Raw genomic sequence first — 15691 nt, 5'->3', positions numbered from 1 at the left:
TCTAACATTTTTGGCTCTATATACCAACACAATGGATTTAAACTGAAACAAGCAAATGTGCTTTAACTGCAGACTGTCAGCTTTAATTTGAGGGTGTTGCATCTAAATCAGGTGAACAGTGTAGGAATTACAACAGTTTGCATCTGTGCCTCCCACTTGTAAAGGGTCACCGAGAAATGGATAAAAAAATTAATTTTAAAAATGTGCTGTAGTCATCATATCTGCTGAGCACTATCTATTATTATATCTATTATCTATAATTTAGTCAATAACAGATCAAATAAATGTCCAAAAACTGCAATTAAATTTATTTGGCAATTTAATTTACGATTTAAGTAAATATGAATATCTTAATTGTGTGTGTTTATCGAGAAACAAATACATATGTTTGTCTGTTTAGTATTGTATTTCATGTTTTGCTAAATTAAAAAAAGTACATACAATTTTAATGTTGTGAAAATATGTTAAAAACTTTCTTATTTGATAGACTTTAATCGTTATCCTTTTTACTAATTACAGTAGACATGTTTATTTTTCAACAAACTAAGGAATTAGTTACAAACTACTAGCATATCACATGTGCGTCGACTGAAATTATTCCGCTTGCTTAAGATACACAGATGTGGTTCTAAACAACAGTGGACATGAAGTACGCGACTGATGCTGCCAGTTTTAATATATTATCCTATTCTTTTAATATTGGATTAACCATTAGATTATATATTCATTGAGGCCTACACATGATATGGCACTGACGAAGGAAACGTGCAAAACAAGCCCTAACACGCAGTTTTAAAGTTAGATCACAGCACAAACACCTGGCAGACTCTTATTAATAACAGGTACACGCCAGCTGACATCATCCTGCGGTGGAGGGTCGGTGACGTCGCAGAATAAGCCACTCCTCTCCAGAGAGCAGCAACCGGAAAATACCCATTGGCTGAGGAATGCGGCGACGTTAAGGTATGTTAAAAAACTCTCAGCGTTTGTTTTTTATCCACAATTCGTTCTTTTGGATACTATTATTTATATGGTAGATAATATCCTGTATATGTATTCCGTTATTTGTCAACGAACGTAGCTTGCTCGTTGATCGCTAGTCGTTTCTTTTACAAGTTAGCCAGATGGCTACCTGGAATTAGTGCTTCGGTAACGTTAACGTTAGATATGTTGTGGATTATTAATATATATGTATGTTATTTTGTATTCGTCTTACGAACTCTTTCGTAACTTTTCAACTTATTTTCGACTGTGACACTAAAATAAGCTAAGTTAGTTGTTATCTTAACGTATTAAGGCTTGATATACACTTATTGCAGATTCCGAGATGTTTGTAATTTCTACTGGACTGTAGTAATGATATATTATCTACTGTTAAAGATCTTTGATATAGACAGAAAAGTAAAAAAAAAAACTGGCAACCCTCTACTGTGGGTAATGACGTAAGTAGGAATAAAATGTGCAAATTATGCTAATGCAAGTTCACATTCCCATGTCAATTTAAAGTCCATTTTTCTGAGGTTAAAGCAAATACTGAAGTATGTTGACTTTCCACAACACTGACAAACCATTTATAGCCATTGTCATTAAAGTGTCAGCATCTGGTTTAGTCAAAATTGTTCAATTAAGTCTTATCAACTCAGGTTTTTGTTTCCTTTCTAACAGGCTCATTAATTTGAGGTCAGCAAATCATGGCTGGCTTCAGGCAGGAGGATGTGGAGATCTACTATGACATGGGAGAGGAGTTAGGAAGGTAAGAGATGCCATTTCACTCCTTGAAACTCTACATCTACTTAAATCATTTTACATTTAATAGATAAAACAATGATTAAAATTCAAATTAGCAAATCAATGCTTCAAAAATTATTTTTATTTTTGATAAAGAAATCAGTAAAGTTCTGTAATGATGTAGAATTTAAAGCAATAGGTCATACTGTTTGTCCTAGAGTTGCCAAGGCAATGTAGTGTTTGTGCTTATCAGTGCAGAACAAAAACAAACATTATGAGAGCCCTGCAATTTAAAAAAAGCCCAGCACACTCACTTAATCATCTGCAAACACTGAATCAAGCCTAGTCTTTCTTCCTATATATGGATGTAGAGGTTTCTGCTGCAGCATGACATCACTGCTTTAAAATGCACATGCTCAGTGTCTGAGCCTGAGAACAGCTGTACTGCAAAAGAGACTATAGTGAGGCTATTAGAGAAATACACAAGGACAGTAACTAATGATCCCTACAGTGTTTATTTTTTTAAGAATAGAGAGCTCCACATCATAACTTTAACAATAACAGCACAGAAGAACAACATTGTTTGAGTCACTTTAAGATGCTGATGCTGCTGATGATTTCCAGCTGATGGATGATAAAAACATTGGCAGCCAGACCTGCTTTTATCAGCTCAAGTATTTAAAGCCACAGATGACAGAACAACTTTATTATAAATAGTACTTAAATGTGCAATGGAGGATATGCTAAAATGGTTATTGCTCATGGTTTAATAAAGTCTTTATTCAAATTTACAGTAAATGTTTTATTTTGTGCAATGTTTGTACTTCGTTTATGTCATTTTTTGCATTTAGGCTTGTTTCTTAAACAAACTTTCAAAAATTGGTGATGTAGCCTTATATTTAGTCAAATTTAACGTATCTGTTTTTAAGACTTTATGTATAAGTATATTTTTATTACAATTTTGTGAATCACTTATAACAAAGTAAACAAACAAAAGGTAAACCAAATGCAGATATGTCAATATGTTGTACAAACTATAGTTTCACCTTTCCAAATCTATAGTCAAGAGTGTAATAATTTGTCAAACTTTATCATAACAGTGTGATCTATTTATTTATTGTTATCTAATTCGTCAACATGATGTGAGTGAATTGTAGAGCTGGTACTAACACATATTATGTCCAGGTGCTTTCTTAAATGCTGTTTTCTCATAGCATTTTATTGGATTAAATTTGTTATTGAGAGGCAAGTGCTTTTTATTAGTTATAGCTAGTGCTTAATTTGTTAATGAACAATTTCTGGAACAAAACCAGGAAATAAAAGTTACAGTGACAGACGCCCACCAACTAAGCGGTTATATAAAAAAAAGCATCACATTTCTGAACAGTCTTTAATTATTTGTGCAATATAACGTTATGGGTCAACCATGGATCAAACAAACATGTTACTACAAATTTAAATCGTATGAAACATCACTTTTCAGTTTACTAACATCACATTCGGTTCACTTCACTATTGAAGATGACCCACTCTGTCTAATATTCAAGAAGAGCCCAGTTTCCTTTCCGTCATGTTTTCTGGCTGACTTGAGTTTGCTTCTGTCTCCTGCTATCCTGATCCAGGGGTGCAGTTTCATCTTCTCTTGATCAGACTCATTGTCATATTTACTTGTAATTTTTAAACAAATAATATATGCTTTACTGCCTCTGGCATTTTGAAAATACAAATATTATTTGTGTAAGCCACTATACCATTGTTTATTTTCGCTGCTCACTGTGCGCGAAACAATAATCACCAACCAATGAGAGTGATTGTAAATGTAAGAAAGCTGATTGGTCAAAAGTGGCTTATTTCTGCATGAAAATGGCAATGCACAAATTCAGACAGTAGTTCACTTAATGGCCACTAGTATCGATAATAACAAGGTATTCCAACACAATCTCACAGCAATTCGTAACTTTTTGATTTATTGGCTAATTCATATGAATTCGTATGATCTAATTCGTATAATTTAGTTCGATTTGCTCATCCCCCAATGACGGTTGGGGTTAGGTGCCACGCCTCCTTTTTAAAATCGTACAATTTCGTTCGACTGAACTCATACGAATTTGTACGAATTAGCCACTTAACTGGCAAAACGTAAAATACTTACGTTTCCTCGTGACATCAGGCTGGGTATTCTGTACACCACTGTTTCCCAATCCTGTTTTCGAAGGCACACCAACAGTATTCACTCTCTTCCTATTTAAACACACTTGAATCAAATCATCAGAACATTAGAAGAGAACCTGAAATGTTACCTCGTAAACCTGAAATGAATGCTTCAGATAAGTGAGGCCATGTCCACACACACACGGGTAGTTTTATGAACAGTTTTCCTAGCTTTTGTTTTTTTAAATAAATCTCTTTACACATGAAATCGCAAAAATGCATTGTGATGCATGTTATAGGGATGCCGAATCAACAGGTGGCGATAATGACACTAATATAAAGCTCACACCAGATGGGAAATTCAGTATATTACACGAATACATTGCATTCAAGTTTATGCAAACGTGAGTTCAGAGGCGCAACAATGCAGAATACACTATTAATTTGCTGCAAATGCGCAGAATTGGCCTCATTCACATCTTCCCTGTTTGGAGTGAACCCAGCCGTGTTGGCCAATCAGAGAAGAGAAAACAGCAAAATATGTACTGTTGGTGTGCCTCCAGGAACAAGGTTGGTAAAAACGGCTGTACTCTACTACGCGTTGCCCCTGAAGGCTATACCCTATGACTACACATTAGGAGCGGGTCTTTAGTAAAATTATTCGGATGCAGTGATGTATAACAACATTTTATGACCTGACAGGTTACGAGGAAAATGCATTATATTCCAGAATAAAAACATGGCCAAAGGAAAACAATAATAGTTTTACTGCATTCAGAGCATCTCTCTCTCTTCTCTCTTTCTTATAAGAGTTTAATATTACAAGCCAAGAATATTTGTAACACATACAGGTTCAATTTCAGCACTGGGAAACCAGGGGGCCTGGTCACCCCATGTGTGGGACTGAATTATAAAGCCTAAAAAAATGCATCGTATCTTATGAAAGCAAAAATTGCACGTTGTATATCCTATTCAAACTATTACAACATCATAATTTTCCCCTTTTTAATTGTTGTTTTTCTCTGCTTCAATGAACTGTGTTTCCCAGTGGCCAGTTTGCCATTGTGCGTAAATGCAAAGAAAAGAGCAGCGGAACTGAATATGCTGCCAAGTTTATCAAGAAGAGGCGTCTGTCCTCCAGCAGACGAGGCGTGAGCCGGGAGGAGATTGAGCGCGAGGTGAACATCCTTCGGGAGATTCAGCACAGCAACATCATCACACTCCATGACATCTTTGAGAACAAGACCGATGTGATCCTGATCCTGGAGCTGGTGTCTGGAGGAGAGCTCTTTGACTTTTTGGCTGAGAAGGAGTCACTTACTGAGGAGGAGGCCACGCAGTTCCTCAAGCAAATTCTGGACGGAGTTCACTACCTCCACTCTAAACGCATCGCTCATTTTGACTTGAAGGTACAATACTGTTTTGTTTTTTATGGGATACCGTGGATAAAAAAACTTGTATGGTTTGATATAACTTAAATTATGTCTCCTACTAAAATATGTAGTTGAAAACCAATAAAAGATTTAAGCTATTTAAAAAAAACATAAAATCTTGAATTAGAGGGTCATTAGTTTAGTTGTACAGTACTTGAAATTCGAAAGTTGCTCACGGTTGAACTACTAGCACTGTTTGTTTCCTTTTTTATGGCAACACAACTTGGGAGTTCAAAACAGTAATACAATACCACATTGTTGGGATTTTTTGATGTAATTTTCAATTGAAGGGTATCAATATTCAGTTGAAGTTCTAACTCCTGTTTGTGTTGACCACCAAAAGATAAAAGTTTTATTGTACCTTTATTTTTATTTAGACCAAAGAGCTTAGAATGACCAAGAGGCGACACTCAATAGAACGTTCCATTGCAACAGCAGCGCCCAGCAACAGCTCCAGATTCCGCCATTTTGGAGTGAAAGTGATCGGCCGTCCATTGGATCTCATTACTGTCGCGATGGCAAGCAGCTGCGTTGTTTTTAATTAATTTATTTAAAAATTCCATTAAAGCCGAGATACAACCTGAAAGACGACATTACAATATTTGTTATCAAAATCATCAGCACTTTTAATAGTTTATTTTACTGACTTATAATATGCTGTTGTTCTATTGGAGTTTTCATTCCAAAATGGTCCCCGCGCCGTCTAGTGGCTGTTTCCCAAATTACAATAGAGTGTCGCTTCTTGGTCATTCTAAGCTCTTTGTTTAGACAAAGAAAACATGAATAAAATGTAAATATTAAAAACCCTAAATATTAGTGGAATATTTTCTAAATATTTTCTACTACATATTTTGGTAATAGACATCATTTTTATTATATGAAGCTATACAAGTTTTTGCTCTTTTGTTAATGTAGATGCACGAAGACTCTCAATCTTTTACATGTATTACAATAGTCTTGTCTCACTGTGTTTTTCAGCCTGAAAACATAATGCTGTTGGATAAAAATGTGCCGAACCCCAGAATCAAGTTGATCGATTTTGGAATTGCACATCAGATTAAGGATGGAAATGAATTTAAAAACATCTTTGGAACTCCTGAGTTTGTTGGTAGGATTTTAAGCTGCATATAGCTCTTAGTTATGATAACATTTATTAAAAAGTCTTAAATTTCCAATATCTTCCGTAGCACCGGAAATTGTAAATTATGAACCCCTTGGGCTGGAGGCAGATATGTGGTGAGTCAATCGTTTAGTTGTTTAATTTACATTGCAACTCTAAGATGTTCGGTTCACAATTAGTCATGATTCATTTGTTTTCTTTCCTGCAGGAGCATCGGAGTTATCACTTATATACTGTAAGTAGTTGTTATCATGTTTGGCTGTATTGATCACATTGTATTTGGCTTGACAAATATTAATGCATTATTTACGCTTCTTAGCTTGAGTGGGGCTTCTCCATTTCTTGGTGAGACCAAACAAGAAACACTTACCAATATTTCAGCAGTCAACTATGACTTTGACGAAGAGTACTTCAGCAACACAAGTGAACTCGCGAAGGACTTCATTCGCCGACTGCTCGTCAAGGATCCCAAGTTAGTAGTATAAACCAATGTGGTCACTGAAATAAAACAAAACAGAAATATTGCATTATAAGCTTTTTCCACTCTCAAGCTGAACGTCAGGTACGTTTTCAGGTGTGTTTCAATGTGAGCCTTGAACAGCATGGCAACAAACCATTATAAGCCCAGAACTCTTGGCATGGTTAGCCAACTGTGTTGGGCTGGTAGAGCTTGTGTGCACATGTCATCACCAGTCTGTTTTCTGGCTACCAGTTTCTACATAGCTGGCTAGGGAGAAGAGTACGATGCGAATTACAGGGGGGTTTGATTAAGGCTTGAAGAACGTCAACAAGATGTATGGGGGGTTCTTTTTTATTTGAGAAAAAGTTCACTCTGATCTGTATTTTAAATTATAATGTTAATAATTAAAATAATAGATATCCAATTGACCAACGGTTCATACCATTTTGAATGCATAAATATGCCAATCAGTCTATGTGCAAAAAAAAAAGTCAATCAACAGTCTGAAACCAGCAGATATAGAGCACCAATAGACACCTTAACACTCCACAAGACTGAATTCTCATAATATAGGTGTTTGTGTCTATATAAAGCCTAAAAAAAATCTAATTAGACTCATAGTTTGTATAGTTTGACCTAAAGTAAGCCGAAATAGCTAAGCAGGCAACAAATCGTTTATGTATGATTTGCACAATACAGAAGAGCACTATGCATTTAAATATTTGTGGGGTTTTTTTGTCATTCAATAAAGAAAACATCAGTAAATGTCCTAAAAACATCTGATCACTGTCCATTTTGCATGGTCCATATTGTTACCTATTGCATGACTGGTGCATTTGTATTGCATTCCAAAGAGTACTGGTAATAGCACCACAGTAAAAAATGAAATCATTTCCTGCTGACTACACACAGTCAGAGTCAGATTGGAATTAAGTAAACAAAACCATTCGGCCTGATAGTGGAAAAGTGGCTAAAATCATCAGTAATTAAATGAAATCAGTTAAAAATTATTTTAAACCTTATTTAACCTTAAATATGTTTTTCCCCATTTAGTTTTTTCAGTTTCATGACATTGGCATATAACAGAATGACATACTAATAAAGTTAATTTGAAACATTTGTAAATACTATAATTAAAAATATAAATATTAGCAAACCAAATATTTTCATTTGTTTGTATTGACATTTATCTTCATATCTGCTTTTAACAATCAGAAAGAGAATGACAATCGAGGACAGTCTCCAGCACTCGTGGATCAAGGTTCAAATATTTTACTTTTCCTCCCATTTGACTTGTGCCACCATTTGTTCAGTGTTTAACACAGTTCTTGTCCCATCAGGTCATTAAGAGACGAAATGTTCGACCCGAAGAGAGCGAGCGCAAGCCTGAACGCAGGCGTCTGAAGACCACCCGTCTCAAAGAGTACACCATCAAATCCCACTCCAGCATGCCTCCCAACAACACCTACATCAACTTCGAGCGATTCTCCCAGGTCATGGAGGAGATCGCAGCGGCCGAAGAAGGCCTGCGAGAGCTGGAGAAAAACCAACGATCGTGTGGTGAGGATGTGACCGCTCTGCTCTCAATATATGAGGAGAAGGAAAGCTGGTACAAAGAGGAGAACGAAAGCATCGCCGCAGACCTCAGTCAGATCAAACAGGAGCTGCAGAAAGCACAAGCCCTGCGCAGACAGAGCCAGGAGGAGGCACGCGCTGCCATGCTGTCAGCTAATGCCCTCAAACGCAAATTCGGACGACTGGAGAACCGATACGAAGTTCTGGCTGAGCAGATGGACTCCGAGGTGCGCTGGGTGGAGGAGCTGGTGCGCACCATTTCAGCTGAAAACCACACTCGCAGCACCAGCATGGCTTGAGGTTTGCTTTTTCAATCTAATAATGGCTATCTACTATCTTCGCTTGGTGTGTTCAGAGATATATAGTGTTAAAAGATTAGTTCACATCCAGAATTGACATTTTTTTAAATGATTTGTTTGCCCCCTTTTCATCAGAGTTATTTATTGCTTTCTTTAGTCGATAAGAAATCAAGATTTTTAGGGAGAATATGCTGGATTTTTTTCTCTTCATATAGAGGACTTCTATGGTCTTCAGTAGTTTTTAAACTACTCTAAAAGATTTCAGATGAGGAATAATAGTCTTACCCAAAGAAATCTGATATTTATGTTTAAAAGTTTATGATCTTCTAAATAATGACTAATCGTTTTGCTTATTTTTTCGTCTGTGGAATCCTTTGAAGCTGCATGAAAACAGCAGGTTGGATGTTAAATCCACTGAGTACAATAGAAGTCCAATATATTGAGAAACTTCACGTTTTCCTCAAAAACCTTCATTAATTTTCAACTAAAGAAAGTAAGAAGAAAGGGAGCGAGTAAATTACCAGGAAACTTCCATTCAGAAAGTGAACTAAACTTTAAATATTGCGTTAAGCTTCATGTAATCCTGTAGGGTTCGTGCTACTCTTAGAACAAATGCTCGATCGGTTAAAAATGTTTTTCCTCTAAAGGTGAGCATGCATTAAGAATGAGCTGTTCGCTTGTGCAATATACAGTAGTATCAGTTTGTTGCAGCTGAAGCGAACATTTAGCTTGTGTACTCGCAGCCTCAATTATACATGCTGGAATAGTCGATAAAAAATATATATATATATTTAAGATTTGAGAATCAATTACAGCACTCAACACAAAGGATATTAATGTACATTAAAAGTAATGCACTACACCAGTGTTTCTCAACCACGTTCCTGGAGGACCACCAACACTACATGTTTCGGATGTCTCCTTTGTCTGTTACACACATTACCGGTCTTTCAGTCTCTGCTAATGAGCTGATGAATCAGGTGTGTTTGGTTAAGGAGACATGGAAAATATGCAGAGCTGATGGTCCTCCAGGAACAGGGTTGAGAAACATTGCACTACACAATCCTCTATGAGGAATTTTAAGATGCCAATTGATTTGTGGTGCTGCATGTCTGCTTTCCTATGCAAATCAGATCCTTATTTTATGATGTGAGATAAATTAAATTACTTTTAAAATGTATAATGGTCCTAAATGCTGTCTTTGGGTGAGCGGTAGATATATATAGTACTTGGTAAGCTGCTTCAATTTAAAGGAATAGATCACCTCAAAATTATTATTATTCACTCTCAGTTCTTTCCACGTCGAGTATGACTTTATTTCTAATAAGGAATGTAAAGGTTAAAATTGTTTTGGACTTTCATAGTATGTACAAAACAGTTTGCGGTTTGCTAAACAAAGTCATACAGGTTGGGAAATGACACGAGGGCAAGTAAATAATGACAGACTTTTATTTTGTTTTTTGCATAAAGCGCACTTCGAACATTCCATTTTTTTTGTGTGTGACATTCCATATGTAAATGAGCATAATTATCTCTCAGGAAATAATTGTGCTCGTTAAAGTCATGGCAATATCTGTTTGCTTACAGTACTGTATCCATTATTGTGTCGTTTTATTACGTTTATATAAACATACGAAAAACCCATTCGAATAAAAGTACTGAAGAAGACCACAGTCAGCGTGTCTTTATTTGGTGTGTGTGAGCGCAATGGGAGGTCAAGTGGGGTGTTACATAAATCCCAGCATTTGTCATAAACTCTTTATCTTCATTTGCAACATGTCTAGAGATGTTGAAAGTCCCCCAGTTTTAATTACACAAAAGATTTTTCCATCTCCATTGTAACATTATGGTGTTTTGCTGCTGAGGTAAACATTTGCATTTTTGGGGTCATGTCGATGCAGCTGTTTACTTTGACAACTTTAAACTACATGGCATATATGAATATTCTGAGAACAGTTTTAGCTTCCCATGAGATGTAGACATAAATCAGCAGTGCGTATCTCTCTTTGCCTTTGGCTTCAACATGATCCTTCTAGTTTGTACTCTTTTTATTTTTTTGTCATTCACAGAAAGAAAGTCACTGCTTCAAGTCCTGGCTGGGTCACTTGGCATTTCTGTGTGGAGTTTGCATGTTCTCCCTGTGTTCGCTTGGGTTTTCTTCGGTGCTCCCCCCACAGTCCAAAGACATGCAGTATAGGGGAATTGAATAAACTAAATTGGTTGTAGTGTATGTGTGTAAACAAGTGTGTTTAGATGTTACCCAGTACTGGGTTGGAGCTGAAAGGGCATCCGCTGTGTAAAACATGTGCTGGATAAGTTGGTGGTTGTTGACCAACTTGGCGACCCCAACTGTGGCGCCCCATGAATAAAGGGACTAAGCAGGATGAAAATGAATGAATGAATAATCGGTTTAATCGGTTTCAAAACACCGTAAAATACTGAAGTTCTTTTGTCAACTGTTGTCTAATCACACCTGTATGACTTTTTTTAAATAAAAGTAAAGTAAGTGGTGGCTTTAATTTTACTGCTAATGAAACTAGCAGATCAAACCGATTGTCCATAGCAAGTATTACTTAAGCTGGACATTTGATCAGAATTTGTTGTTGAATCGGTCTGTTGAAACCGTTCCCACAAAGTCAGTGAAAAGCATGTGTTTGGCATCATGCAAACTTGTTACATAAAAATATGTTAGTTTGAATCATTTGTAAGTGAAACTGGGATTGTTAACAACTTGTCATGTGTTTAGAAAACTCATTCATTCATTCATTTTCTTTTCGGCTTAGTCCCTTTATTAAACCGTGGTCGCCACAGCGGAATGAACCGCCAACTTATCCAGCACTTGTTTTACGCAGCAGATGCTCTTCCAGCTGCAACCTATCTCTGGGAAACATCCATACACTCTCATTCACACTCATACACTACGGTCAATTTAGCTTACCCAATTCACCTAAACCGCATGTCTTTGGACTGTGAGGGAAACTGGGGCACCCGGAGGAAACCCACACGAACGTGGGGAGAACATGCAAACTCCACACAGAAATGCCAACTGACCCATCCAAAGGCTTGAACCAGCGACATTCTTGCTGTGAGGCGACAGCACTACCTACTGTGCCACCGTATCGCCAATTTGCTTTAAAAATCTTTCTAAATTTTATTAGAATCTTTAGATTGCAGATTTTCAAATAGTTGTCTCAGCCAAACATCGGGTTATCTTGACAAACCAAACATCAATGAAAGGCTTATTTATTTACAAAAAATACGGTGTTTCACAAAATCCCTTCTTGTCGTCCCAACACAAGTTGATTAATTTAACAATTAATTTTTTACAATTATAAGTTGATTGAACATAAAACAATTACTTTGTTCCCAAAAAACTTAAGAATTATGTTGTTTCAACTCATTATTAATGGGTAGTTTGAACAAGCAACAAAAATATTGTTTTGAGTGTAGCTTTCATATGTACCTCAGTCTCCAAAAATGTTAACTTCTCACTGGTTTTGTGGTCAAAAGTTTGAATTATGTCAGTGTTTTGAAACGCATATCCCGCCATAAAGGGTTATTTGACTTAAAAATTTAAATGTACACACTATTTACTGTCAAATATTTTTAAACCTCTGAGTTTTTTTCTTCTGTTGAACATGAAAGAAGACATTTTGACGAAAGCTGAAAACCATTGACTTTCATAGAAGGAAAAATGAATACTATAGGAGTCATCGATTTCAGGTTTTCAGCTTTTTTCAAAATGTCTTCTTTTGTGTTCAACTCATAAAGGTTAGAAAACACTTGAGGTAGAGTAAACTTTGCCAGAATCTTTTATTTTTTTGTGTGTGTGAACTATATCCCTTTAAGGCTAACATATTTGAAATAAAAGCCAAAATGCAGTGATTGTGATTTTATGGAGACTCCAAGAAGCACAATGTCATGAGAAGAATGGTCTCCAGGGAAATGCCAGATGTTTTCAATAACAGTAATGTGCAATTATTCCTCCGAGCACTGATAAGGTCTTTAAAATAACATGGCAGAGATGCTGACGTAGCTTTCCCCTACATTCAGAGACGAAGCCCAGAGAGCAAAACACAGCTCTGAAACCTCCACAAACACACACACACTTCCCTTCCTGCATAGCACACAGCAGAAGTTTTTTCCTAGGATCTTCCTCAGGATGGCCCGGTCCAGCACTTCCCAGAAGGCCCGTAACTGGATGCTGGCTCTCCTCACGCTGTGGTCCACCATCTCTCTAATCGTCATTGTTGTTTGGGCCACATGGCCTCCATTTGCAAGTGTCACACAATGCAAAACTGCTCAACAGGCCTTAATGGAAAAGATGGAGGGAGCCAAAGTGATGAAGGAAAAAGAGGAAGAGGTCCTGAAATCTGAACTGCAGCTGAGCTTGGAGAATCAAACCAGACTGAACAAGGAGCTGGACTATATTTTAGAGATCCACAAGCAAATCAACACTTCTTTAACTGCGAGTCTGCAACTGCAAGTGAGTACCATGATGCCTTCTGTTAAAGGGATTTTTCACCCAAAAGTGAACGCTTCCTCGCCATTAGCTTGAACTCATGTAAACATTTGTTTTTGTTTTTTTCTTCTGGTGAACATGAAGATGTTCTGAAGAATGTTAGACACCAGCACACATTGAAATCCATAGCAGAAACAAAAAATTATATGGAAGCCAATGGCTGCTGCTTTCTAACATTCTCTAGGATGTCTTCTTTTGTGTTCAACAGAAGAAAGAAACTCAAACAGGTTTTGAAGGGTGAGTAAATGATGACCAAATTTTCAGTTTTGGGTGAACTGAACCACCACAGTTTGGAAGGGTAGTTAAATAAAGAGCAGATATAGAGTAAAAGATCTTTATTATTATGGTTAAGTTGATTAATTCTTGTTTTAGATGATTTTAAAGGAAAACGTAACGACTTTGGAAAATCAAAGACTTGTGTATCGCAGTGAACATGAAAGACAATCTTCTGAACTGGCTCAACAAGAGGGTAAGAAATCCTAATATGGAGATATATTAAAAAAATGATGTAAAAAAAAGTTGTTTCATTAAGAGGCATCATTAAATGTTTTCAAAACTTTGTTCAGAGTCACATTTTATATTTTTGTGGTTTGTGTATTTATTTTACTTAGGAATTAAATAATGATAAGTTTATAAAAATGTGCTTTTAAACATGAAAACAGTTCCATGCATGTTTTAAGGAAAAGACAATGATATCAATAAAGCAAAAGGGTCATTTTTGCATCGTCCCAAACTTTTTCCCACACATACTGTTAATAATTAACTTCTTGTTATTATAAGAATTAATATTATTCCTATTAACAATAAGTAGTATATAGTATTAGTCATATGACAGACTTTCTGCAATTTTTATGATTAATAATTCATTCTGATAATACTGCAAATATGATGTTCTCGAACAGTTTTTCTTGCTTTACAAAGATTCTTAGGTAAGATGTATTCACTTGTGAAACGCTGTTGCATAAAATATGGTCTCCTTAACCTTTTAACTGCCCCACCAAGAAAAAAAATGGATTGGATTTATTAACTCCTAATGTTGCTAGTTAACACACTCAATGCATTTTCACACATCCCATAATTTCCTATAAATTTCAACCTCTACCAAATGGTTGATATGTCGGTCTATGTTAAAAGTATCAGAATTTACATATAAAATAAAACCTCGGAAAATATGAAGTGTAAGAACAATTTATAAAAAAAATCACAATAAAACATTTCTGAACACTAAATAATCTTTATTTTTTTTAAATATGCCATAAAATAGATTCTACTTTAACATGTTTTCTTTTTTTTGTTTTTACAATAAACCAAAATCAAGTGTGCAACAGGATTATATTTGTTTGATTATTTTTGTAAACCAACAATGCTGTGAGAGTAAATCATTATTTAATAGTCATTCTTTAAAAGTCATTATTTAAAACAGTCAAAATATGGTCAACTATTTGGTAAAGCAGACAGTTGAAGGATTAATGATTAAAACAATGCCTGACAACGTTTGAGTCCTGTAATAAAAACAAAATCAGTTTAATACACCGCTGGAAAATGATTATTTCGGTTTTAATATAAACTCACTCAAGTGTTTGAGTCCAGAATGAAGTGATGGTCAGAAACTGTGTATTGTTGCTCCTCCTGCAGTTCTGCTGGAGTCTGTGCGGGTGAGTGTGGCCGGTGAGTCTCATCATGTGGACGCCTGCGTGTCTTTACGTGACGCTGCGGTCAGTCAGCAGGCAGCAGCCGAGAGTCAGAGGAAAGCCTGTCAATCCAAAACAACTCACCTCGCCAAACAAGTGTCAGTGACTGCGCCCAGACTAGCACATCTATACAGTCTTTTCAGAAAACTTTTTACATTTTGTTTCTTTTTCTGTTTTGCAGAGAAAACTGCGAAGTTGATGGATAACAAATGAAGAAAACATCACTGGGAATGAATATGGAGCCTAAATGTCATTTAAAGCAGCGGCTATCTGGTTGTCTGTGTCTTTTATTATTATATAATTGTGTAACGTTGCTACCACGAAGCGTCTTATGATTGTTTTTGTTATTGTTATGGCAATAAAGTTGGGAAAATATTTTTGCTTTATTTTTTTTGTAATTTTTGTAAGGCGACAATGAGGAACTTCTGAAGGTCTGTAGAAATTGTAATTCTTTTGAACATATTTTCCAAGAGTAGATTTTATTAATAACTAATTTCTTTTTTTTATAACTAGGCATGTTAGACTAATTAGGAGTCATTTTATAATAGCGGTTTGTTCTGTTGATAAATAAATATGTGTATGTTTATTTATAATAACTAGTATGTATATATATATATATATATATATATATATATATATATATATATATATATATATATATATATATATATATATATATATATATATATATGTGTGTGTGTGTGTGTGTGTG

At 35.8% G+C, this 15691-nt stretch overlaps 2 protein-coding genes across 8 annotated transcripts; both read left to right on the top strand.

Moving 5' to 3' along the window:
- Positions 1–920: 920 nt before the first annotated feature.
- On the top strand, positions 921–10439 carry dapk3 (death-associated protein kinase 3). Of its 6 annotated transcripts, none has more exons than XR_015478741.2 (10): positions 921–963; positions 1666–1753; positions 4928–5288; positions 6291–6420; positions 6500–6548; positions 6641–6667; positions 6752–6904; positions 8108–8153; positions 8233–9631; positions 9782–10439. XR_015478741.2 is itself a non-coding variant. In XM_087241137.2 (9 exons), exons 2-9 carry the CDS (start codon positions 1692–1694, stop codon positions 8764–8766), a joined length of 1362 nt encoding a protein of 453 aa, XP_087097263.1. In that variant the 5' UTR covers positions 921–963; positions 1666–1691; the 3' UTR covers positions 8767–10439. The 6 variants fall into 6 exon arrangements, 3 of the variants coding, with proteins under 3 accessions (XP_087097263.1, XP_087097265.1, XP_087097264.1); XR_015478740.2 differs by having other exon boundaries at positions 8233–9646; positions 9799–10439; XR_015478742.2 differs by having other exon boundaries at positions 8233–9646.
- Positions 10440–11231: 792 nt separating this feature from the next.
- LOC147837184 (uncharacterized) lies at positions 11232–15354 on the top strand. Of its 2 annotated transcripts, XM_087241141.1 has the most exons (4): positions 11232–13252; positions 13661–13757; positions 14924–15077; positions 15161–15354. In XM_087241141.1, the coding sequence occupies exons 1-4, from the start codon at positions 12929–12931 to the stop codon at positions 15183–15185; spliced, it is 600 nt and encodes a 199-aa protein (XP_087097267.1). In that variant the 5' UTR covers positions 11232–12928; the 3' UTR covers positions 15186–15354. The 2 variants fall into 2 exon arrangements, with proteins under 2 accessions (XP_087097267.1, XP_087097266.1); XM_087241140.1 differs by having other exon boundaries at positions 14924–15354.
- Positions 15355–15691: the final 337 nt, after the last annotated feature.

Source organism: Danio rerio, chromosome 2, assembly GCF_052040795.2.
Source record: "Danio rerio strain M-AB ecotype USA chromosome 2, GRCz13ab, whole genome shotgun sequence".
Taxonomy (NCBI): Eukaryota; Metazoa; Chordata; class Actinopteri; order Cypriniformes; family Danionidae; genus Danio; species Danio rerio.
Note: the sequence above shows the minus strand (reverse complement) of the source record. Positions and strands in the feature narration are given on the sequence as shown.

Coding starts and splice junctions, on each gene's coding strand:
- LOC147837184 (XM_087241140.1), top strand. CDS start 12,929: ATGGCCCGGTCCAGCACTTCCCAGAAGGCCCGTAACTGGATGCTGGCT. Junction 13,253..13,660: donor CTGCGAGTCTGCAACTGCAA/GTGAGTACCATG, acceptor TTCTTGTTTTAG/ATGATTTTAAAGGAAAACGT. Junction 13,758..14,923: donor TGAACTGGCTCAACAAGAGG/GTAAGAAATCCT, acceptor CTCCTCCTGCAG/TTCTGCTGGAGTCTGTGCGG.
- dapk3 (XM_087241137.2), top strand. CDS start 1,692: ATGGCTGGCTTCAGGCAGGAGGATGTGGAGATCTACTATGACATGGGA. Junction 6,421..6,499: donor TGGAACTCCTGAGTTTGTTG/GTAGGATTTTAA, acceptor TATCTTCCGTAG/CACCGGAAATTGTAAATTAT. Junction 6,905..8,107: donor CTGCTCGTCAAGGATCCCAA/GTTAGTAGTATA, acceptor TTTAACAATCAG/AAAGAGAATGACAATCGAGG.